This window comes from Diceros bicornis, chromosome 12 (genome assembly GCF_020826845.1).
Source record: "Diceros bicornis minor isolate mBicDic1 chromosome 12, mDicBic1.mat.cur, whole genome shotgun sequence".
NCBI lineage: Eukaryota > Metazoa > Chordata > Mammalia > Perissodactyla > Rhinocerotidae > Diceros > Diceros bicornis.
The window spans coordinates 58,454,951-58,478,745 of NC_080751.1; the positions used below are offsets into that span (position 1 = coordinate 58,454,951).

At 35.5% G+C, this 23,795-nt stretch overlaps 1 protein-coding gene across 3 annotated transcripts in view; it reads left to right on the forward strand.

Moving 5' to 3' along the window:
* Nucleotides 1–23,795, forward strand: part of ATAD2B (ATPase family AAA domain containing 2B) — a 153,295-nt gene that overhangs the window by 50,459 nt on the left and 79,041 nt on the right. For all 3 annotated transcript variants that reach the window (XM_058551717.1, XM_058551719.1, XM_058551718.1), the window contains exons 10-14: nt 1,401–1,512; nt 3,522–3,637; nt 5,113–5,287; nt 8,225–8,313; nt 21,971–22,130. In XM_058551717.1, coding sequence (XP_058407700.1) covers nt 1,401–1,512; nt 3,522–3,637; nt 5,113–5,287; nt 8,225–8,313; nt 21,971–22,130 — 652 coding nt within the window. The remainder of the gene's footprint in view (nt 1–1,400; nt 1,513–3,521; nt 3,638–5,112; nt 5,288–8,224; nt 8,314–21,970; nt 22,131–23,795) is intronic.

A 23,795-nucleotide genomic window follows, 5' to 3' on the forward strand; every position in this document is an offset into this window, starting at 1 on the left:
TAGAGTAGAAATCGAACCTTGTGAAACTTCCCATAAATTACATACCTTGTAAGTACTCAATAAAATAGTGTGTGAGAAGGTAAAGGAAGAACAGCGAAGGGAAGAGACCAACGTCTATGGCAGTCTTTTCCTCTACACCTCTCCTTTATCTAAAGCTATTTACAGAGGCTGATTTTAGATGCTTAAAATAATTACAACACTCAGGCCAAGAATTGGTTTCTAATAGAATTATATCAGGAGCCTTTCATTTTTTTTTTTTGGTTGGATGAGTGCCTCTGGTGGTCTTTGCCTAACTAGGGTAAATGACTCTGAGTGTTATATGGCTCGTTAAAACCTCAAGAGGTTTTGCTGGGGGAGAGAATCAGTATTTTGTCTAGTAAGTAATTAAAGTGTCAAATTATAATTTATTCCTTAAAATTTAAGTTAATTTTCTAGCTTATATTTATAATACTAAAGATAATTTGTATTTAGAAAATTTACATTTAGCAAAGCATTTCTATAATTTGGCATTATATATCTATTGTAGAAATACCAAGTTTTTAGTTAGCAGGTCTTGGAAGTAAGTTTGAATTGGTGTAGATTGTATGCTGAAAATAATTCCTCATGTGGATGATGGAAAGAAAATGTAAGAAAAAATCTAAGTTTAATGAAAGAATTTAATGCCTATTTAATCTGAACTATTCTGATACCTGCTTTGGAAATATATTTTTAAGGTAAGTTAGGATTCAGAAATGTCAGTGAAAGTACATTCATTTTAGAAGCTACAGTTTTTTGAGGCTGTTTATGTCATCTTCTGATGTTTACCCAAGGTAAAAAGGGAAAATAGGTTATATTTTCTAAGGGGTAATAACATTAAATAATGTAGTACAGGATTTTGGGTAGCTAAAGATCTGTTTTAAGGTAGTTACACAAAAGATATAGCTTAGTTCTCGAAATGTGATCTAAAAGTGGTTTCCTTTGCAAAAAAGGGAAATAAATTTCTTCAATCATGTAAACTGAGTAGACATACCCATGTAATATCTGAGGATAAATTTAAATATTATAATAAAGCTGAGTTCATTTAATGCCATGTATTATAGTACATTTAGTGGATCTATTTTTATTTTATACTTGTAAAATATGGAATATCAGGTATGTTATGTTTTCTAAGTTGGAATAGATCAGGCTCTTTGGACAAATAGATTAATGATCTTGTTTACTTTATCTAGTGAATAAATTTATTTTTGGTCTGTTGAAAAGAATTTAGGAAAAGTAGTTTAAAAATAGGAAATCCTTTGATGTTATTTTCTGGGTTATGAGAAAAAGGAGAAAGATGAAAATATGTCAAAGATTTAAACTTATTTTGACATTAAAAATGTGTAACTTTTAATGTTATATACTTGAGTTTTTATGAATTTCAGATGTTTACCTATGAACTTAAGAGCAGAAGATTTAGCTAGTGGTATTCTCCGAGAACGTGTCAAAGTTGGTGCCAGCTTGGCTGACGTTGATCCAATGAACATTGATAAATCAGTAAGTTTTGTAAATGTTTTTCTAGAAGTAGCTTTTTTTTTTTTTTTAAAGATTATTCCTGGTTTCTAAAGCAACACACAATAAAAGTAGAAAATCCAGATATGACCATTATTAGTGTTTTGATGTATGTATCTTGGAACCTGGCACTCTGGTCACATGTGATGCTTACTCAGGTTTTTCCTTTTTTTCCATTTCAGTGTTACTGGAATATATAATGAAAAATGGGTAGGAAATGAAGCTGACAAATATGGCAAGGCCCTGTTAACCATAACAAGCTATGGGGTATTATTGAAGCTGCTTAGATTTCATGATCAGCTTTGCATTTTAGATAGATCACTCTGTCTATAATGTAGTTCAAGAATTTGAGGGAAGCAAGGCTGGCGTTAGAGAGACTGGTTTGGACATAGTAAGTAATCTAATAATCTGAAGTAATGGTCGTGGTAGAAAGTAAGGTAACGATGGAAAGACGTAGTAGATGGATTTGACAAAATTCGGATATGACAGAATTTGGTGAATTAATTGCTTTTGGGGAATGAGGGAGAGAAACAAGTTGAACGTATTACCCGCGTTTTTGGCTTAAGCGATTGGGTACAATAATGGATGACTCTGCTCTGAGGAAGGGAACCTAAGAGTAGGAATATGTTTTTGAGATGTGAAGATGATTTAGTTATAGACGTGTTTAGGTATCTGTTGCACATCACAAATGGAAGTAACTTATAGGAAATTGATCATTTAGGTTTGGCATTAAGGAGAAATACCTGAGGTAGAAATTCAGATATAGGTCACTCATATAAAGGTAGTTGAGGTCACTATGGAAAATGGATACTAGTACCAGGGAAAGTATGTAGCATGAAAGGAGAGACAAGATTTAGAGGACATGGTAGATTCTTACTGTTAATAGAATCGTCTTTGAGGGGAATACTTTGGAATAAGGTTATTGCATAACCAAAAACATATTTGATATTTTTTTCTTTGTTCCTATAAATCTTTCTGTACAACATAATTTAACTGATTCTCATATGAGAGACTTAGGTTATCAAATGGAGTTGTGTATATATTTGGAAATGAAATGTTAGCTACTTCCAATCTGAATTCATAGAGGAAAATATTTATTTTATTAATGAGGACCTATGAAAATTTCAGTGTGTTGAATTCAGAATCTCATGTCAAATAGTTCACATTCTCAAAGGACCTTACTTAATGACCTTTGCTTATTTGGTTTACCAGCACTTTACTCTTCTTGAATCTAGTTAACTTTAGAGATCTCTGCCAATCAGAGTAGCTTATTTCCTTAAAATTTGATATCATGTACATGAAAATTTAGCTTCTCTTAGAATGTTTTGTTATTTAAACTCTGTATTTATTTTTCTAGATTACTTAAGTTTTTTTCCTATCATAGTAATACATTCAGTGTGAAACATTTTTAAGTACCATAACAGAGTAAAGAAGCAGGGAAAGAAATTTCCCATAACACGGTAGTTAGAGTCAGTCACTATTAAAATTTTGACAGTATTTGCTTCAAGCACTTTTTTCTATACAATTTTTTACTTGATAAAGCTTTTCAGATATTTAAACTGTTATGTGTGGCTAGGATTTTTTCACCCTACTCCTGAACCAATTTTTGCCCCCTCGGGGACAGTGTTGCCCTACTGCGAATGTATGGGATAGATGATATTTTGAAAGGCGTTTAAATTATTAGAGTGTGAATACAATATGACATTTCCTATAGGTACCCGTTAAAGTGTTAGATTGGGTGTTAATCTTGGTCCTTAGTTACTAGGAAACTAAGGAATGGTAGCTTCGTTTGGCTGAACTGAAATGTAAATTTGAATTTTACCTACCGACTTTATTTTCTACACTTATTTCAAAAGTGTAATTTTTTGAACTTTATATGCAACAGTTCCTGCTGAAGTCATGTATTTCTGAATCATAAGACTATCGCATAAATTTTTAAAAAATCTATAAACAGTTAAAATTATTTTGTATTAAACTTTCCCCTTCTTTCCAAGGTGCGGTTTGATAGCATAGGTGGATTGAGCCATCATATTCATGCACTAAAGGAAATGGTAGTGTTCCCACTTTTATATCCAGAAATTTTTGAAAAATTTAAAATTCAGCCTCCAAGGTAAGTAATGTCCTAGATGTTTATTATTGTTATTACTGTTAATTATCAAATTTCAATTAGTAAATGATTATAAATTTTTATATGTATTTATTTGATGTGTTCTAGCAATGAGAATTAGGAATGAAATTTTATTATTTAGGGCTCAAAGGCTGTGGTACTAAGTGTGTTCTTGAAGTTCACATTTCAGCATTTAACAGTCAGGCACAAGATGAGATTCTTTATGCAGGCCTTGAATATCAAGTGGATTGCCCAAATGGATCTTCCTTAATTTGGCCTCCTAATAACATTGAATTTAATGCTATATGTAGTTTAGTCTTTGGAAGCACAATTTCAATGAGATGTTTCTTTGACTTGATGATGGGATATTTTTGAAATAGTAATCTTGATAATTTATCTTTATGATCAGATTAATTTGTGTTTGATCAGAAAAGGCTGAGAAATTATGTTAAAGGAAACTGGGCAGAATAAAATATTCTGAAGATGTACATATAGACTTTTAGATTTAAACTGCTATATATCCCTTTTCATTTAGGAGGTACGTTTTATTCAGATTTGATTCTAATTTATTTTCTATGTGTTTAATGATGTAGAAAATTTTATTAAAGAGTCATCTACTATTTGAGTGGATTAAAAAGTTGGCCTCTAATTCTACAGTGGCTTTTAAAAGTCATAGTGGTAGTTTGTTTTTTATATGGTATAACTTGAATTTTAAAAATAATTATTTTTTCAAAGGTATTAAAGTAGTATAGCCTTGGGAGAAGCTTAAACAAAATAGAAAGTTATAAGCAGAAAGTAATCCTACTCTTTAGGGATGAACAATTTTTGTATTCTTTACAGATTTTTTTAGTACATATATGCATATATGTAGTTTATATTTTGCCTATATTATGCAATACAAACATTTAATATAAATGAGATTATTCAGTAATACTCTTATGTAACTTTTTGTTTTTCACTCTGTAAAAATTCTAGACACCTTCCCATATCCGTATTGTGCATATTATTCTTTTTTGACATCATACTAGTGCTTTATTTTATAGATTTAACAGTTTATCTGTCCCTTATTAATAGATAGCGTTTAGATTTTTTTTAGTTTTTCACAATGAGAAACGATGCTCTATTGAACATCCATTTAAAATCTATCTTTATAACATTCTTTTGAGTATTTCTATATGATGCATTCTAAGATATGAAATTTCTGGGTCACAGGGAAAACACATTTAAAATTTTGATATATCTTGCCAAATTCATCTCTACTCTGATTTAACTACTTCTTGCCTACCAAAGCTTGGTGCTTTGAGAACATCCTGGAGGACTCGCAGCAAAGTGAAACTTTTGTCTATATACTACAAAAAGCTTTATCAGTGTCTAATAAGGTATAATATACGTAAATACCGTACGGGAGGCGCATCCTTTTATGTTGGTTATTAGTGGTGGTGATAACATTAACTTTTATTGATTCTTTATTCCTCTAGGGGCTGTTTGTTTTATGGCCCTCCTGGCACAGGGAAAACCTTGGTCGCCAGAGCCTTAGCTAATGAGTGCAGTCAAGGAGACAAAAAGGTGGCTTTTTTTATGCGAAAAGGAGCAGACTGTTTGAGCAAATGGGTTGGTGAATCTGAACGGCAACTTAGGCTTCTTTTTGATCAGGTAAGTGAAATCAGCTAATATGAGAACAGATGTACTTTAGAATATTTAACAGATTCAGTCTATAATACGAACTCTTCAAGATAAGGCATATTTTCCAATCAGTGTGTTAAAGTTAGGATGCTTTTAAAAGGCAGAGTAAGATGAGTGAATATCATGTAAGCTATCTAGTAAAGATAAAAAAAGAAATAAATAAATAGTAAATTTATATATAACAGTAACTTTAAAAATATTATTTCCTAATACTTCTAAAAATTAGTCCTGTTATAAATTCACTTTTGATTGCTTGATCTAGTGAAGAAAGTCCTTCATATTTGGCACTGCAACTTATATTTCATTATGTCTAAGAAAATTCACATGAAATAAAAAAAATGCTTTCAACGCATTTGTTGAGCACCTATTGCTGAGGTGATGTGTATTAAAATCCTTTGTAATTGGTAAAGCACTTCAAATACTGTTTTTAGTTATAATTAATCTTAAAATCTACTATGTTCCAGGTAATGGATCTAGTAAGAGGAATAAGGTAAAATTCCCACCTTCAGGGTGCTCACTGTCTATTGGGAAGTCAAACATAGGTAGTCTGCATGCTTCAAGAGAATTTAATAATAATCGAAAAATATAAATATAAAATAACATTGGTGGAGCAGGGAAGAATTAGCTTGGGAATGCTGGCATATTGTACAATGACTTTTTTTTTTTTTTTTAAAGATTTTATTTATTTATTTTTTCCCTCCAAAGCCCCAGTAGATTGTTGTATGTCATAGCTGCACATTCTTCTAGTTGCTGTATGTGGAACACGGCCTCAGCATGGCCGGAGAAGCGGTGCGTCGGTGCGCGCCCGGGATCCGAACCCGGGCCGCCAGCAGCGGAGCGCGAGCACTTAACCGCTAAGCCACGTGGCCGGCCCGTACAATGACTTAATTTTAAATTTTTGACAGTTATACTTTTTAGCCACTTCATGCTGGGAGTAGGAATGTTTCTTGGTTTCATTCAAAACAATAGCGTAAATCATGCTGCTTTTTACATCTAAATTTACATTATTTCTGTTTCATAGTTTTCTTTGTAGGTAAGAGTAGTTGAAATGTTTGCTTTCTTTTTAAAAATATGCTGATAGTCATTATTGTCTTTTTAAATGAGAGTTGACATTCTTAAGGACGTGATCTATGCACTAAATGAAATGAAGGAGGTATAATATATTGGCTAAGAGGTGGGTGTTTGGTGTCAGAAAAATGTTAGTTTATATCTAGCTTTACTATTTCGTATATATACTTTAAGTAAATGAAAGCATCTGATCCTTAGTTGCCTCTTCTATAAAATGGGGGAAATAATACCTATTTCACTGGACTACTGTGAGATTTCACCGAAAGGAAGTATATTAAAGTGCTCATCACAGTGACTGGCATATACTATACTGCGCTTCTTTTTGCAGTTCTGTGAGGTTATATAACGTTCTTAAAAAGAACTATGTGTTTTATGTATATAAAAGTAGTAATTATCAAATCCTTACTCTTTGTCTCTTAATACATAATTCTAGTCTTATAAAGTTGTTTTCTGAAACTTAAGTTTTGTGGTTGAATTGTTCTTCATTTCAAATTATTAAAGAAAACTGAAAGTTTAATGCATATCATGTCAGTCAGGGAGAAGTGAAAAATTTGTGTCCATTCTTTAGTAAGCTGACCTTCCTGTGAACTAAGGATTTGCTATAAGTAATATTGAAACATAAATAAACTATACTAATTTGAGTAAATTATATAATAAAGGCTTTTCATTTGTAATCTAATATTCATTTACCTTAAGTTCAGTTCCTGCTAGATCTAAGGTTTAAGTGAGAAAAATGACACTGAAAGTACTGGAAGAAAATGCAGGAGAATTTTGTTTCTAATCTCAGAGCATGGCGAGTCTAACTATGGAAGAAAAGATCTGCTATATAAAAATTTTTTTAGATTCTGGATGGAACAAAATATCATAAGCAAAACCAAAATATAAGTAATATCCTTTGCAGAAAAATGTTTGCATTTCCTTTCACAGAGAGGTCTAGTTTTTAAAATAAATAGCTCCTAAAAATCAGTAAGCAAAAGACCAATGATCCTAAAGAAAAATTGGCAAAGGATATGAACAGAACTTTCATAGAAAAAGCAATATTAATGGCTCTTAAAGATATGAAAAGTGCTCATCTTCATTGATAATAGAAATAAAAATTAGAATGAAAATGAGGTAACATTTTTATCCTAAAAAATTAGTCAAGATCAAAAAGTTTGATAATACATTGTTGGTGATCTTAAATACTGCTGGTGAGGGAGAAAATTGGTACATCAGTGGAAGGCAATTTACAAATATATAACTAAATTAGAAATGACACATGCCTTTTGAGCCAGTAATTCCACTTTTAGAATTTATTATATTGATATGTTTATACTCATATGAAATGTTAAATGTACAGAAATATTTATTCAAGCATTGTTGATAATAGGAAAAGATTGAAAACAACCTAAATTTCCATGAGTAGGGGACTAATTTAATTATGCTCACATCCATATTGGGCATTTTGTAGCAGTTAAAAAAGAATGAGGCAGATCTTTATGTACTTATCTGGAAGCTAATTAAAATATATTGTTACTTAAAATAGGCTGTGTTATATGATAAAAGCAATGTGTATAGTGTGTTTAAAATGCATTAAATAAAAATAGTGTATTTAAAAATACATTTTTGTGTATGTGTATAAATAACTTATGTGGAAGAATAAACAAACTAAAAATGGTAGTTGCCTACAGGGATAAGACCTTGTGGTTGGAGAGTGGAGTGGTAAGATTTCCTTTTTATTGTATAAGCCTTCTTACCTTCTGCGCGTACCATTTGCATATATTACCTATTAAGAAAACACAACAATTAAATTAAAAAATGAAAACTAATACAATGAATATTTTTTCCTGTTTATACTAGGCATATTTGATGAGACCTTCTATAATATTTTTTGATGAAATAGATGGATTAGCTCCAGTTCGCTCTAGCAGACAAGACCAGATCCACAGGTAATTTTTCCAAATCTGATTATGTTGGATTCTTTTCACTCATTGACGTAGTATTTAGCCTTAGCCTTTGGATAAGTGCTATGACGTTTATAAAATGTGATCTGTGTCCTTGAGGAAGACTTCTTTCACTTAGCACAGGGGTCAGCAAACCACGACCTGTGGGCCAAATGCAGCCTTCTGCCTGTTTTTGTAAATGACGTTTTATTGGAACATAACCATGTTCATTCCTTTTCGCATTATATATGGCTGCTTTTGCATTAAAAGAGCAGAGTTGAGTGAGTAGCTATGAGAGCGAGATTGTATGGCTTGCAAAGCCTACAACGTTTACTTTTTGACACTTTATGGAACAAATTGCCTAATCCTGACTTAGCATAGTGTTTTTGAAATTTATCCATGTCATGTATACTAATATTTGTTCCTTTTTACTTTTGAATCTTCCTTTGGGGAGTATGTTTCTATATCACTGCTTATTTGTTAATCCATCTGATGGAGATTTGTTTTGCTTGTATTTTTGGCTATTTTGATAATGCTACTAAGAACATTTGCATATAGCAATACCTCGTTTGATTGAGTGACTCAGATTTTGTGTTTTTTACAAATTGAAGGTTTGTGGCAAACCTGCGTTGAGAGAGTCTATCCATTTTTCCAACAGCATTTGCTCACTTCTTGTCTCTGTGTCACATTTTGGCTAATTCTTGCAATATACAAAATTTTCATTATTATATTTGTTATGGTGATCTGTGATCAGTGATCTTGGATGCTATTGTAGTTGCTTTGAGGCGCCACAAACTGCACCCATATAAGATGGTGAACTTAATTGATAAATGTTGTATATGTTCTGACTGCTCCACCGACCAGCCATTCCCCTGCCTCTCTCCCTCTCCTCTGGCCTCCCTATTCCCTGAGACACAACACTATTGCAATTAGGCCAATTAGTAAACCTACAATGGCCTCTAAGTGTTCAAGTGAAAGGAAGAGTCGCACATCTCTCACTTTAAACCAAAAGCTAGAAATGATTAAGCTTAGTGAGGAAAGCATGTTGAAAGCTGAGATAGACCAAAAGCTAGACCTCTTGTGCCAAACAGTTAGCCAAGGTGGAAATGCAAAGGGAAAGTTCTTGAAGGAAATTACAAGTGGTACTCCAGTGAACACACGAATGATAAAAAAGTGAAAAAGCCTTATTGCTGATATGGAGAAAGTTTTAGCGGTCTGGATAGAAGATCAACCCAGCCACAACATTCCCTTAAGCCAAAGCCTAATCTAGAGCAAGGCCCTAACTTGGGAAGGCTGAGAGAGGTGAGGAAGCTGCAGAAGAAGAGTCTGAAGCTAGCAGAGGTTGGTTCATGAGGTTTAAGTAAAGAAGCCATTTCCATAACATAAAAGCGCAAGGTGAAGCAACAAGTGCTGATGTGGAAACTGCAGCAAGGTACCCAGAAGATCTAGCTAAGTTAGTTACTGAAAGTGGCTACACTAAACAACAGATTTTCAGTGTAGACGAAACAGCCTAATATTGGAAGAAGATGCCATCTAGGACTTTCCATAGCTAGAGAGTAAAAGTCAATGCCTGGCTCAGAGCTTCAAAGGACAGGCTGACTCTCTTATTAGGGGCTAATGCGGCTGGTGACTTTAAGTTGAAGCCAGTGCTCATTTACCATTCTGAAAATCCTAGAGCCTTTACAAATTATTATGCGAAATCTACTTTGCCTGTGCTCTATAAATGGAACAACAAAGCCTGGAGGACAGCACATCTGTTTACAACGTGGTGTACTGAATATTTTAAGCCCACTGCTGAGACCTACTGGTCAGAAAAAAAATTCCTTTCAAAATATTACTGTTCATTGACAATGTACCTGGTCACCCAAGAGCTCTGATGGAGATATACAACAAGATTAATGTTGTTTTCATGCCTGCTAACATAACATCCATTCTGCAGTTTATGCATCAAGGAGTAATTTCAACTTTCAAGTCTTATTATTTAAGAAATACACTTCGTAAGGCTATGGCTGCCATAGATAGTGATTCCTCTGATGGATCTGGACAAAGTCAATTGAAAACCTTCTGGAAAGGATTCACCATTCTAGATGCCATTAAGAACGTTTGTGATCCATGAGAAGAGGTCAAAATATCAACATTAACAGGAGTTTGGAAGAAGTTGATTTCAGCCCTCATGGATGACTTTGAGGGGTTCAAGACTTCAGTGGAGGAAGTGGCTGCAGACATGATGGAAATAGCAAGAGAACTAGCATTAGAAGTGGAGCCTGAAGATGTGACTGAATTGCTGCAATCTCATGATAAAACTTGAACAGATGAGGAGTTGCTTCTTATGGATAAGCAAAGAGAGTGGTTCGTTGAGGTGTATTCTACTCCTGGTGAAGATTGTTGAAATGACAACAAAAGAGGTGGAATATTAGATAAACTTAGTTGATAAAGAAGCAGCAGGGTTTGAGAGGATTAACTCCAGTTTTGAAAGAAGTTCTACCGTGGGTAAAATGCTCTCAAAGAGCATCGCATGCTACAGAGAAATTGTTCGTGAAAGAGAGAGTCAAATCAATGCAGCAAACTTCATTTTTGTCTCGTTTTAAGAAATTGCCACAGCCACCCCAATCTTCAGCAACCACCACCCTGATCAGTCAGCAGCCGTCAACATCGAGGCAAGTCCCTCTATTAGCAAACAGATTACAACTCGCTGAAGGCTCAGACGATGGTTAGCATTTTTTTTTTTGTATTTTTTTTTTTTATTGATGTTTTAATGGTTTCTAACATTGTGAAATTTTGGATTGTACATTTTTGTTTGTCCATCACCCCATATATGACTCCCTTCACCCCTTGTGCCCACCCCCACCCCCACTTCCCGGGTAACCACAGTCCAGTTTTCTCTGTCCATGTGTTGGTTTATATTCCACATATGAGTGAGATCATACAGTGTTTGTCTTTCTCTTTCTGGCTTATTTCACTTAACATAATACGCTCCAGGCCCATCCATGTTGTTGCAAATGGGACGATTTTGTCTTTTTTTATGGCTGAGTAGTATTCCATTGTATATATATACCACATTTTCTTAATCCAGTCGTCAGTCGAGGGACACTTAGGTTGCTTCCACTTCTTGGCTATGGTGAATAATGCTGCAATGAACATAGGGGTGCATAAGCCTCTTTGGATTGTTGATTTCAGGTGCGTTGGATAGATTCCCAGTAGTGGGATGGCTGGATCATAGGGCATCTCTATTTTTAATTCTTTGAGGAATCTCCATACCGTTTTCCATAGAGGCTGCACCAATTTGCATTCCCACCAGCTGTGTATGAGTGTTCCTGTTTCTCCACATCCTCTCCAACATTTGTTGTTTTTTTGTCTTGGTGATTATAGCCATTCTAACGGGCGTGAGGTGGTATCTTAGTGTTGTTTTGATTTGCATTTCCCTGATGATTAGTGATGTTGAGCATCTTTTCATGTGCCTATTGGCCATCTGTATATCTTCCTTGGAGAAGTGTCTGTTCATTTCCTCTGCCCATTTTTTGATCGGGTTGTTTGTTTTTTTGTTGTTCAATTGTGTGAGTTCTTTATATATTATGGAGATCAACCCCTTGTCAGATGTATGTTTTGCAAATATTCTCTCCCAGCCGGTTGGTTGTTTGTTCATCTTGATTCTGGTTTCATTTGTCTTATAAAAGCTCTTTAGTCTGATAAAGTCCCACTTGTTTATTTTTTCTTTAGTTTCCCTAGTCTGGGTAGGCATGTCATCCGAAAAGATTCCTTTAAACCCAATGTCAAATAGTGTGTTGCCTATATTTTCTTCTATGAGTTTTATAGTTTCAGGTCTCACCTTCAGGTCTTTGATCCATTTTGAGTTAATTTTTGTGAATGGCGATAGCACATGGTCCACTTTCATTCTTTTGCATGTGGCTGTCCAGTTTTCCCAACACCATTTATTGAAGAGACTTTCCTTTCTCCATTGCATGTCCTTAGCACCTTTGTCGAAAATTAGCTGTCCGTATATGTGTGGTTTTATTTCTGGGCTTTCAATTCTGTTCCATTGATCTGTGTGTCTGTTTTTGTACCAGTACCATGCTGTTTTGATTACTATTGCTTTGTAGTATGTTTTGAAGTCAGGAATTGTGATGCCTCCTGCTTTGTTCTTTTTCTTTAGGATTTCTTTAGCTATTCGGGGTCTTTTGTTGCCCCATATAAATTTTAGTATTCTTTTTTCTATTTCTGTGAAGAATGTCATTGGGATTCTGATTGGGATTGCATTGAATCTGTAGATTGCTTTAGGTAATATAGACATTTTAACTATGTTTATTCTTCCAATCCATATGCATGGGATATCTTTCCATTTCTTTATGTCATCGTAGATTTCCCTCAATAATGTCTTGTAGTTCTCATTGTATAGGTCCTTCACCTCCTTGGTAAGATTTATTCCTAGGTATTTTATTCTTTTTGATGCAATTGTAAATGGTATTATCTTTTTGAGCTCTCTTTCTGTTAGTTCATTATTAGCATATAGAAATGCAGCTGATTTTTGTAGATTGATTTTGTACCCTGCAACTTTGCTGTAGTTGTTGATTGTTTCTAACAGTTTTCCAACAGATTCTTTAGGGTTTTCTATATATACAATCATGTCATCTGCAAATAGTGAGAGTTTCACTTCTTCGTTACCTATTTGGATTCCTTTTATTCCTTTTTCTTGCCTAATTGCTCTGGCCAAAACCTCCAGTACTATGTTGAACAGGAGTGGTGAGAGTGGGCAGCCCTGCCTCGTTCCTGTTCTCAGAGGAATGGCTTTCAGTCTTTCCCCGTTGAGTATGATGTTAGCTGTGGGTTTGTCATATATGGCCTTTATTATGTTGAGGTACTTTCCTTCTATTCCCATTTTATTGAGAGTTTTTATCATAAATGGATGTTGTATCTTGTCAAATGCCTTCTCTGCGTCTATTGAGACGATCATGTGGTTTTTATTCTTTGTTTTGTTGATGTGATGTATCACGTTGATTGATTTGCAGATGTTGAACCATCCCTGCGTCTCTGGTATAAATCCCACTTGATCATGGTGTATGATCTTTTTAATATATTGTTGTATTCGGTTTGCCAATATTTTGTTGAGGATTTTTGCATCAATGTTCATCAGCGATATTGGCCTGTAATTTTCTTTCTTTGTTTTGTCTTTGTCTGGTTTTGGTATCAGGGTGATGTTGGCCTCATAGAATGATTCAGGAAGTGTTCCATCTTCCTCTATTTTTTGGAATAGTTTGAGGAGGATGGGTATTAAATCTTCTTTGAATGTTTGGTAAAATTCACTGGAGAAGCCATCTGGTCCTGGACTTTTATTTTTTGGGAGGTTTTTGATTACTATTTCAATCTCTTTACTTGTGATTGGTCTATTCAGATTCTCCATTTCTTCTTGGTTCAATTTTGGGAGGTTGTATAAGTCTAAGAATTTATCCATTTCTTCTAGATTGTCCAATTTGTTGGCATATAATTTCTCATAGTATTCTCTTATAATCCTCTGTATTTCCATGGTATCCGTTGTAATTTCTCCTCTTTCATTTCTAATTTTATTTACTTGAGCCTTTTCTCTTTTTTTCTTAGTTAGCCTGGCTAAGGGTTTGTCTATTTTGTTTATCTTCTCGAAGAACCAACTCTTTGTTTCATTAATCCTTTCTACTGTTTTTTTGGTCTCAATATCATTTATTTCTGCTCTGATTTTTATTATTTCTCTCCTTCTGCTGGCTTTGGGCTTTGTTTGTTCTTCTTTTTCTAGTTCTGTTAGGTGTAATTTAAGGTTGCCTATTAGGGCTTTTTCTTGTTTGTTAAGGTGGGCTTGTATCGCTATGAGTTTCCCTCTCAGGACCGCTTTTGCTGCGTCCCATATGGTTTGATATGGCATGTTATCATTTTCGTTTGTTTCCAGATAGTTTTTGATTTCTCCTTTAATTTCATCAATGATCCATTGGTTGTTCAGTAGCATGTTGTTTAATCTCCACATTTTTGTCACTTTCCCAGTTTTTTTTTCCTGGTTCATTTCCAGTTTCATAGCCTTATGGTCTGAAAAGATGCTTGTTATGATTTCAATCTTCTTAAATTTATTGAGGCTTGCTTTGTTTCCCAACATATGGTCTATCCTAGAGAATGTTCCATGCGCGCTTGAGAAGAATGTGTAGTCAGCTGTTTTTGGGTGGAGTGCTCTGTATATGTCTACTAGGTCCATCTCGTCCAGTTTTTCATTTAAGTCTAATATTTCTTTATTAACTTTTTGTCTGGATGATCTATCCATTGCTGTAAGTGGGGTGTTAAGATCCCCTACTATTATTGTGTTGTTGTTGATTTCTCCTTTTAGGTTTGTTAATAGTTGTCTTATGTACATTGGTGCTCCTATGTTGGGTGCATATATATTTATAAGTGATATGTCTTCTTGATGGAGTGTCCCTTTTATCATTATATATTTCCCTTCTTTGTCTTTCTTAACCTGTTTTATCTTGAAGTCTACTTTGTCTGATATGAGTATGGCAACACCTGCTTTCTTTTGTTTGCCATTAGCTTGGAGTATTGTCTTCCATCCTTTCACTCTGAGCCTGTGCTTGTCTTTAGTGCTAAGATGTGTTTCCTGAAGGCAGCATATTGTTGGGTCTTGCTTTTTAATCCATCCTGCCACTCTGTATCTTTTGATTGGAGAGTTCAATCCATTTACATTTAGGGTAATTATTGAAATATGAGGGCTGAATGTTGCTGTTTTGTCACTTATTTTCTGGTTCTTTTGCATTTCCTTTGTTTCTTGTCCCATTTGTTTTGGACTGCCAATTCAGTTTGGTTGTTCTGTCTTATGATTCTTCTAGTTTTCTCTTTGTTTATCATATGTGGTTTTAATTTGATTATTTGTTTAGTGGTTACCTTGAGGTTTGGGCGAAAAATCTTCTGTATGAGATAGTCCATTATCTGATAGCCTCCTATTTCCTTATACTAAGTCAATTCAGTCACTTTCCTCTTCCCCTTCTAAGTTGCTCTTGTTATACTTTATTCTATCTTGTGTTGTGGCTGTGTGTTTACAGTGATGAGGTTAAATTTATTTTGGGTGAATTTCTTCCTTTGATCTTTGAGTTTAGTATTTAAGTGGTTGCTAACCTATTCCGGTAAAGATCTACTATTTCTCTGATTTTGTCTACCTACTTTTCTCCTTACTCCAAGCTTTGTGTTCCCTTTCTCTTCTTGTTTTCAGGCCTGAGGGCCTTCTTGAGTATTTCTTGTAGTGGCGGTCTCGTGGCCATGAACTCCCTTAGCTTTTGTTTATCTGGGAGAGTTACTATTTCTCCATCATATTTGAAGGATATTTTTGCTGGATAGAGTATTCTTGGCTGAAAGTTTTTGTCTTTTAGTATTTTGAATATATCATTCCAGTCTCTTCTAGCCTGAAAAGTTTCTGTTGAGAAATCCGCTGAGAGCCTGATGGGAGCTCCTTTGTACGTTATTTTTTGTTTTTGTCTAGCTGCCCTTAATATTGTTTCTTTGTGGTTGACCCTGGCTAGCCTTACCACTAGGTGTCGTGGTGAAGGCCTTTGTCTGTTAATATATATAGGCGTCCTGTTGGCTTCGCTTACTGGTATTTCCTGTTCCTTCCCCAGATTTGGGAAATTTTCAGCTATTATTTCCTTGAATAGGCTCTCTGTTCCTCTTTCCCTCTCCTCTCCCTCAGGAATACCTATAATTCTTATGTTACATTTTCTAATAGAGTCCGATATTTCTCGGAGTCTTTCTTCATTTCTTTTTAGTCTTAGTTCTCTCTCTTCTTCCATCTGGAGTATATCTGTATTCCTATCCTCTAAAGTACTAATTCTTTCCTCCATATTGTCAGCTCTGTTCTTTAAAGATTCCAGATTCTCCTTTATCTCCTCCATTGTGTTCTTCATCTCCATCAGCCCTGATAGGTTTTTCTTTATGATTTCAATCTCTTTTGTGAAGAAACTCCTAATCTCATTTAATTGTTTGTCTGTGTTGTCTCGTATTTCGTTGAGTGTTTTTATGATAGCTATTTTGAAATCTCTGTCATTTAGTTTATGGATTTCTGTGTCTTCGGGGTTGGTTTCTGGGTGCTTGTCATTTTGTTTCTGGTCTGGTGATTTCATATATTTTTGCATTGTGGTTCCTGTGTTGGTTTTGATTTTCCTCATCCTGGAAGTTTCTGGTTGCAATTTCCACCTGCCGCCACTGTCTGGTGGTAAAGGGCTGTGTAGTCTAAGCCCCCTGCGCTCTGCCCCAGTTTTTCTGCTGCGATCCGCAGTTTTGTTTTGTTTTGTTTTGTTTTTTTTCCCCACTGCGATCCACGGGTCCAGTCCAGTTTGTTCAGGTCTGCCTCGGATCGCTAGATCTGGTCGAGCTGCAGACTCCGGGTTGCGGGGAGGGGGGAGCTCTCTCTTTTGCCCTCTGGGTCCCTGACGTGGGAGGCTTCTCGTTTGCCCCTCTTTATCCGCTCTCTGGGGTGCTCAGATGTTGATGGTAGCCCTGTGGCTCCTCTGAGCCCTCTGTGCGGGAGTTTCCCACTGGCTGAGAGAGCCCGAAGAGCTACAGTTTCCCGCCGAGGGCCGCCCCTCCCCCCTCTCTGGGAGCCGCTTGGACCGGATCACTGATCTGATGGGGAGGGAGCGGAGTTCTCCTTACCTCTCCCCACTTCCTCCGGGGGCCCAGCACGTTCCGCTCTCAGATGTGCGGCAGTGTGGATCCCTCTGCTCTAGCTTTTCACTGTCTGGGATTCCGTTGTTGGTCTGTGGCTGTTGCTTTTATTGTATCTTGTGGGGGAAGAATTCACGGGAAAGCTCACTCCGCCATGATGCTGACGTCACTCAGTGGTTAGCATTTTTTAGCAATAAAGTATTTTTTAATTCAGGTACATGCATTGTATTTTTAGACACAATGCTATTGCCATCTAATAGACTACAGTATAGTGTAAACATACCTTTATGTGCACTCGGAAGCCAAAAAATTCATGTAACTTGCTTTATTGTGATATTTGCTTTATTGTGGTGTTGTAGAACCAAACTCACAGTATCTCTGAGGTATGCCTGTATTTTTATTTTTATCTCTAGAAGTTCTATTTGGGTCTGTTTTGCACCTTCCATATAAGGAACTTTTCAACATATGGAATATAGTTATAATAACTACTTGAATGGCCTCTGCTAATTCTAATATCTTAGTTCTGGGTTGCTTTTATTTGGTTGATTTTTCTCATTATGGACTGTATCTTCCTGTCGTTGTGTACCTGGCGATTTTTCTTGGATGCCAGACATTATAATTTTGCATTGTTGAGTGCTCAATATGCTATTGTAAATAAATATTCTTGTATTTTTTTTCTGGGACGCATTTAACTTGCTTGAAAACAGTTCGATTCTTTTGAGTCTTGCTGTTAGGATTTGTTATGTGGATCTGCAGTAGTCTTCAGTGTAGGGCTGATTATTTCCCACCAATGAAGAAGTGTCCTTCTGTGTGTTTTCGTACGCAATGACCCATGAATCATGAAGTTTACCAGTCTGGCTTGTAGGAATGCAGCAATATTCCTGGCTCTCTGTGAGTGTAAAATTTTGGTACTTCTAGTCCGTCTGAGTGTTTTTTCCCTAAGCCTTGAGTAATTTCCTCACATGCATACACTGATCAATATTTATCTGAAGTCTTGAGGGGCCCTATGAATATTTCCTAAGTTCTCTCTCAGTGTGCGGTGGTCTCCTCTCTCATATTCTTTCCTGTGAACCCTAGTCATCTTGGTCTCTCTGGAATCTCAGTTTTGTCTCTTCCACTTAGAGAGTCAGCTGATCCCTGCCAGGATTCCATTGCCCCTACTTTGCAGCCTAGAAGTGAAAAGCCGTTAATTGGATCGTTGTTCCCGTGCTTCATAATATGTAGTTTTTCTCTTGCTGCTTTCAATATTTGCTCTGTAGGTTTGGTTTTTAACAGCTTAGTTATAATATGCTTCAGGGTGGCCTTTGTGTTTATTCTGATGGGTGTTTATCATGTATCTGCATATTTGTCTTTTTTCAATCTTTTTCTCTCTTCAACTTAGATAATTTTTATTGCTCTATCTTCAGTCTTCCCTTCCTTTTTTCGTCACGTCCATTTTGCCGTTATGTCTAGCCAACACATTTTTTATTTTAGAATTTATATTTTTCAGTTGTAGAACTTACGTTTGATTCTTTGTCATTATTTATAGTTTTCCACTGTGATTTCATGCATTTAAACATACTTCTGCTTCATCAAGTTTAGTTAATAATGGTTGCTTTAAAGTCCTCTTGTGTTTAGCTTCAACATCTGGTTCATCTCACTGTTAGGCCTTCTTGATTCTCTCTTCTCTGGAAAATATGTTCTATGGTTTTGTTTATTCATTTTGGGGGCAATTTTGGATTGCATCCTGAACATTATTTTTTATTTTTTTTGATGAGGAAGAATAGCTCTGAGCTAACATCTGTTGCCAATCCTCTTTTTTCTGAGAAAGATTGGGCCTGGGCTAACATCTGTGCCCATCTTCCTCTACTTCATATGTGGGACACCTGCCATAGCATAGCTTGATAAGCGGTGTGTGGGTCTGTGCCCAGGATCCGAAATCTGCGAACCCCAGGCCACCAAAGCGGAGTGCGAGAACTTAACCATTACACTACCAGGCTGGCCTGCATCCTGAACATTATTAATGTTAGTTTGTAGAGTCTCTGGATTCTATTATTATTACTATTTTATGAGTAGTATTTCCTTTGTTTTAGCAGGTAATTTTCTGGGTTAAGCTTGAAATGCAGACTGTTTCTTGGCTGGCAGGTTTGGTTTCCTTTCAAATCTTTTGTCTTTAGCTGGGTCCTTTGAGTGCTCTGTGCTTAGAGATCCTTCAAAGATATGGGTAGATTGAGTTTGGGGATGTCCTCACTGGCTCTTGTCCTTGTGGGATTCCTCCACATTCTTTAGTGTTAATAGTTTTCCACCGTATGTTTTCTGAACACTCGGACTGGAAACTTAAGGGGTTTCCCCCCATAATCTTCCTCTCCTGCCTCACTGTACCTAGCCCCACAATAAAAGCCAGCGAGAGGAGAACTTACTTTCTGTATGTCTCTTTCTCCAAGTGACTGTGACCTCTCACCAGAATCTGTCTGTCTGCAGTGGGTTTACTCACTCACTACCTTCAGGTGTATGCTTATGTATTATTATGTACAGGTTTTATAGTTATTTTCTGAAGGAGAGCAAGGTGTTATCTGGCATGGTCTTGATCTGTCATACCTCGAAGGGGAACCTTTGAGTACCAAGTATGCAGGCTTTAATTTCTAGAGGAATCACTAATAAAATAGAGACATGTTGTGTAATTTTTAAACTATTAGTGGAGGGAAATAGAATAATTAAAAAAAACAATCCAAAAGCAAAAGAAGGGGAGGGGGATCATAGAACCAATGAGAGAAATAGCACAAAATACGATTGTAAATTTAAACCCAAATATATCAAGAATTACATGAAATGTAAGGGGACTAAATGTTCTTTTTAAATGACAAAGATTGTCAGACTGGGGAAAATCAAAATACAATGATATTTCATTTACAAGAGACACATGTACATAGAAGGATACAGAAGGGTTCGAAGTAAAATGGTGGGGGAAAAAAGCATGCAAAAACTTAGTCACAAATATTCAAAGCAGTGTTGTTCATAACAGCCAAAACGTGGCAATAACCCAAATGTCCACCAGCTGATGAATGGTTAAGTAAATGTGATATGTCCATAGTGGGCTATCATTCAGCCTTAAAAAGGAATGAAATTCTGACACATGGTACATGGGTGTAGAAGTGTTCCTTATACATGTACATTAACATGGATGAACCTTGAAGACTTTATGCTAAATTAAACAAGCCAGGCACAAAAGGTCACATATTGTACTATTTTATTTAGATAAAATGTGCAGAATAGTCAAATTCATAAAATGGTATAAAAATATATCAAGTAAATACTAACACAAAGCTGCTGTAGCTATATTAATATTGGACAAAATAGACTGTAAGGCAGAAAGTGTTATTATACATATAAAGAGGGTCAACTTATAATGATAAAAGCTTCAATTGTTAGAAGATGTGACAGTTTAAAATTTGTAATTCCCTAAAAACTACATTTCAAACTATATAAAACAAAAATTGACAGAACTGCAAAGTAAGAGTCAAATTGATAATCATTGTGAGAGAGATCATCTACCTCACAGGAATTGATAGACCAGAGGAGCAAAAAAGTAAGTTAATGCTTTATAGATTATTTGAACAACCATATTTTATGAATGTGATCTAATGGGCATACTTATCTAAGGCAAGTATAGAATGAACACTATTTTCAAACAGACCACATTTACAAAAATTGATCATATATTGTGCCTTAAATCACAACTAATTTTCTTTTTTTTTTTTAATTTTTATTTATTTTTTTCCCCCAAAGCCCCAGTAGATAGTTGTATGTCATAGCTGCACATCCTTCTAGTTGCTGTATGTGGGGCATGGCCTCAGCATGGCCGGAGAAGCGGTGTGTCGGTGCATGCCTGGGATCCGAACCCGGGCCGCCAGCAGCGGAGCGCGCACGCTTAACCGCTAAGCCACGGGGCTGGCCCCACAACTAATTTTCAAAGTTTAGTAATGTACAAAATACAAGAAACAACAAAAAGATAAGCAGTGGATTTTGTTATTAAAAACTATTTCTCTAATTCTAAATAACCTGTTACTAGTAAAACAAAAAATTATAGCAAACAATATATGAACTGCAAAGAGATATGCAGAAATCAAGAAATCCAAAAGTCGCATCTTTGAAAAAACTAATAAAATTGACAAACCTCTGGCGTGATTGGTCATGGTAAAAAGTAGGCACTGATAAGCAATATTAGGAATGCAAAATGTAATGTTTCAGATTCTGTAAACATTAAAGGTTAAGAGCATGAAGGCCTAAACTTAAGAGGTGAAAGTATAAAACTTTTAGGAAAAAACCTATGGGAAAATCTTCATGACTTATGTATGAATGTTCATAGCTTTTTTTTTGTAATACTAAAAACTGGAAACAATCCAAATGACCATCAACATGTGAATCGGTAAACAAATTGTGGTATAGCCATATAATGGAATATATAGCTTAGCAATAAAAAGGAATAAAGTATTATTAAACCAACAACGTGGTGAATCTCAAGATAATTATGCTGAGTGAAAGAATCTAGAAAAAAAGAGTACTTACTATGTGATCCCATGTATATAAAATTTTAGGTAATGCAGGCTAACCTATAGTGACAGAACACAGATCAGTGGTTGCCTAGGGACTGGATAGAAGTCAAGGAGGAGCAGTAAGGATGGATTATTAAGGGGCATGAGGAAGAGCAGGGTGGATTTGTTACTTATTTTGATTGTGGTGATAGTTTCACAGGTGAATACACACTTCAAAACTTATCAAATTGTATATTTTAAATATGTTCAGTGTATTGTATGTCAATTATATCTTGAAAGCGTTTTTTTTTTTTTTTTTTTAAAAACTGTTTAGAACAGTATGAGAAAGTTAATTGGATCCCCTTTCCCTGGTGAACGTGCATATAAAAATCCATTTTTATAAGGGTTTAAGACTGATTAGTATAAGCAGCAGTTTTTATAATTTTTTCTTTTTTTTAAATTTTTAATTTTGTCTGAAAATTTTGTTACAGCTCTATAGTGTCAACCCTCCTTGCTCTTATGGATGGATTAGACAACAGGGGCGAAATTGTTGTTATTGGTGCTACAAACAGACTTGATTCTATAGATCCTGCTCTCAGGAGACCTGGTCGTTTTGACAGAGAATTCCTTTTCAACCTGCCTGATCAAAAGGTAAGAGTTTCTGTTTCCTATGTATTAATATTTATTTGTGATTTGATTATGAAGTGTATATATATATACTTTGAGAGTGGTATTTTATGAATTTTCATTTTTTAAATTTTGTGCTTATGAGATATCTTAGTTAATACTTAAAAACACCTAGTAATTATTGAATAGTTTAGTCTTTTTTTTTTTTTTTGTGAGGAAGGTCAGCCCTGTGCTAACATCTGCCAATCCTCCTCTTTATTTGCTGAGGAAGACTGGCCCTAGGCTAACATCCGTGTCCACTTTCCCCCACTTTATATGGGACGCTGCCACAGCATGGCTTGCCAAGCGGTACATCGGTGCACACCCGGGATCGGAACCAGCGAACGCCGCCGCAGTGGAGCACGAGCACTTAACCACTTTTGCCACTGGGCCGGCCCCGAGTTTAGTCTTTTTATTAACAATTATCAGAAAGTTTGATTTTTAGGAAGAGGAAAAGCCCTGATTAGGTTACTATAGATGCTTACTGACTCTTTTCTTTACTTCTCCAGATTGTAGTAATTATCCTGTGTGGCAAGTTATATGTCTCTAGTTAGTGAAAGTGGCTTTGTTCTCATAAAAATAATGTTTTTAGAGTATTGGTGGGTTTATGAATAAGAGCCAAATAAGCAAATTTTCATAGAAATGAGCATAACATTTAATTAAAAGCAGCAAATGTTATTCATTACAATGTAGTTTGTAAAAGAATATATAATTAAAACAGAGCAATATATAGTCATTGAGTATGTAAAATGTTATTTAATATATTACACAAAGTTCTTTTTTCCTAATTCTAATTAGGAAACTTGAGATTTTTATTATTAGTCTTGGTTTGACCAGTTTAATCAGTGACTGTCTCTTCACTAGGAACTCAAGTTTGAGAGGGAGAGATGCAGAGAAGATGCTATATTTGACAATGCTTCTCATGTATTTTAATATCAAATAAGCCTAATTAGAATGTTTATAACATATACCCATACAAATATAACCTAAAGAAAGCAGATAAGATAGTATATAAGAATATATAATATATGTATACACACAGACATATATATACACACTTGTTATATGGCTTTGATTTTAGATCTCTATGTAAAATGCCTGTTTACATACGTAGATGTGAAAGGCTTAGTGATGAGGACAGTATAGAAGACTATAGGGAAATGAAGGCAATGGCTTCGCTGTGTAGAGCAGTTAATACCTCAATTTGACCTCAGTCTGTATACACACTAATAGTTGTCTCAGTTTTGGATTGACAGTTCAACTTGCAGGCTTTAATTTGGCACCGAGTTTACTTAGCCTTGTCAGGATAGGAGACATAGCATATAGAGCATCATTTTCATTAACAAAGTCCGTTCTAGGACTGTACCAATGCACAGAGGTGTGCTTAGTTGTAGGAGACAAGGCTGAAGGGGGTGCAGTCAACTTCATCACGGGAAGCATCAGCTGTCTTGTCTGGGACATCTTGCAACAATCGAAGCACATCTTTTTGGCTCTACCAGTACATGGGGAATGTGCTTGGTTCTAAGAGACACAGCCAGTGTTCGTTTTGGTATAGGAAAGCCATTACCTTGATTTCCCAATTATCTTCTGTGTTGTCCTAGTCATGTAGGCCTCAGAGTCTGTATGTCAGTCACTGTCCTCACAATTGAG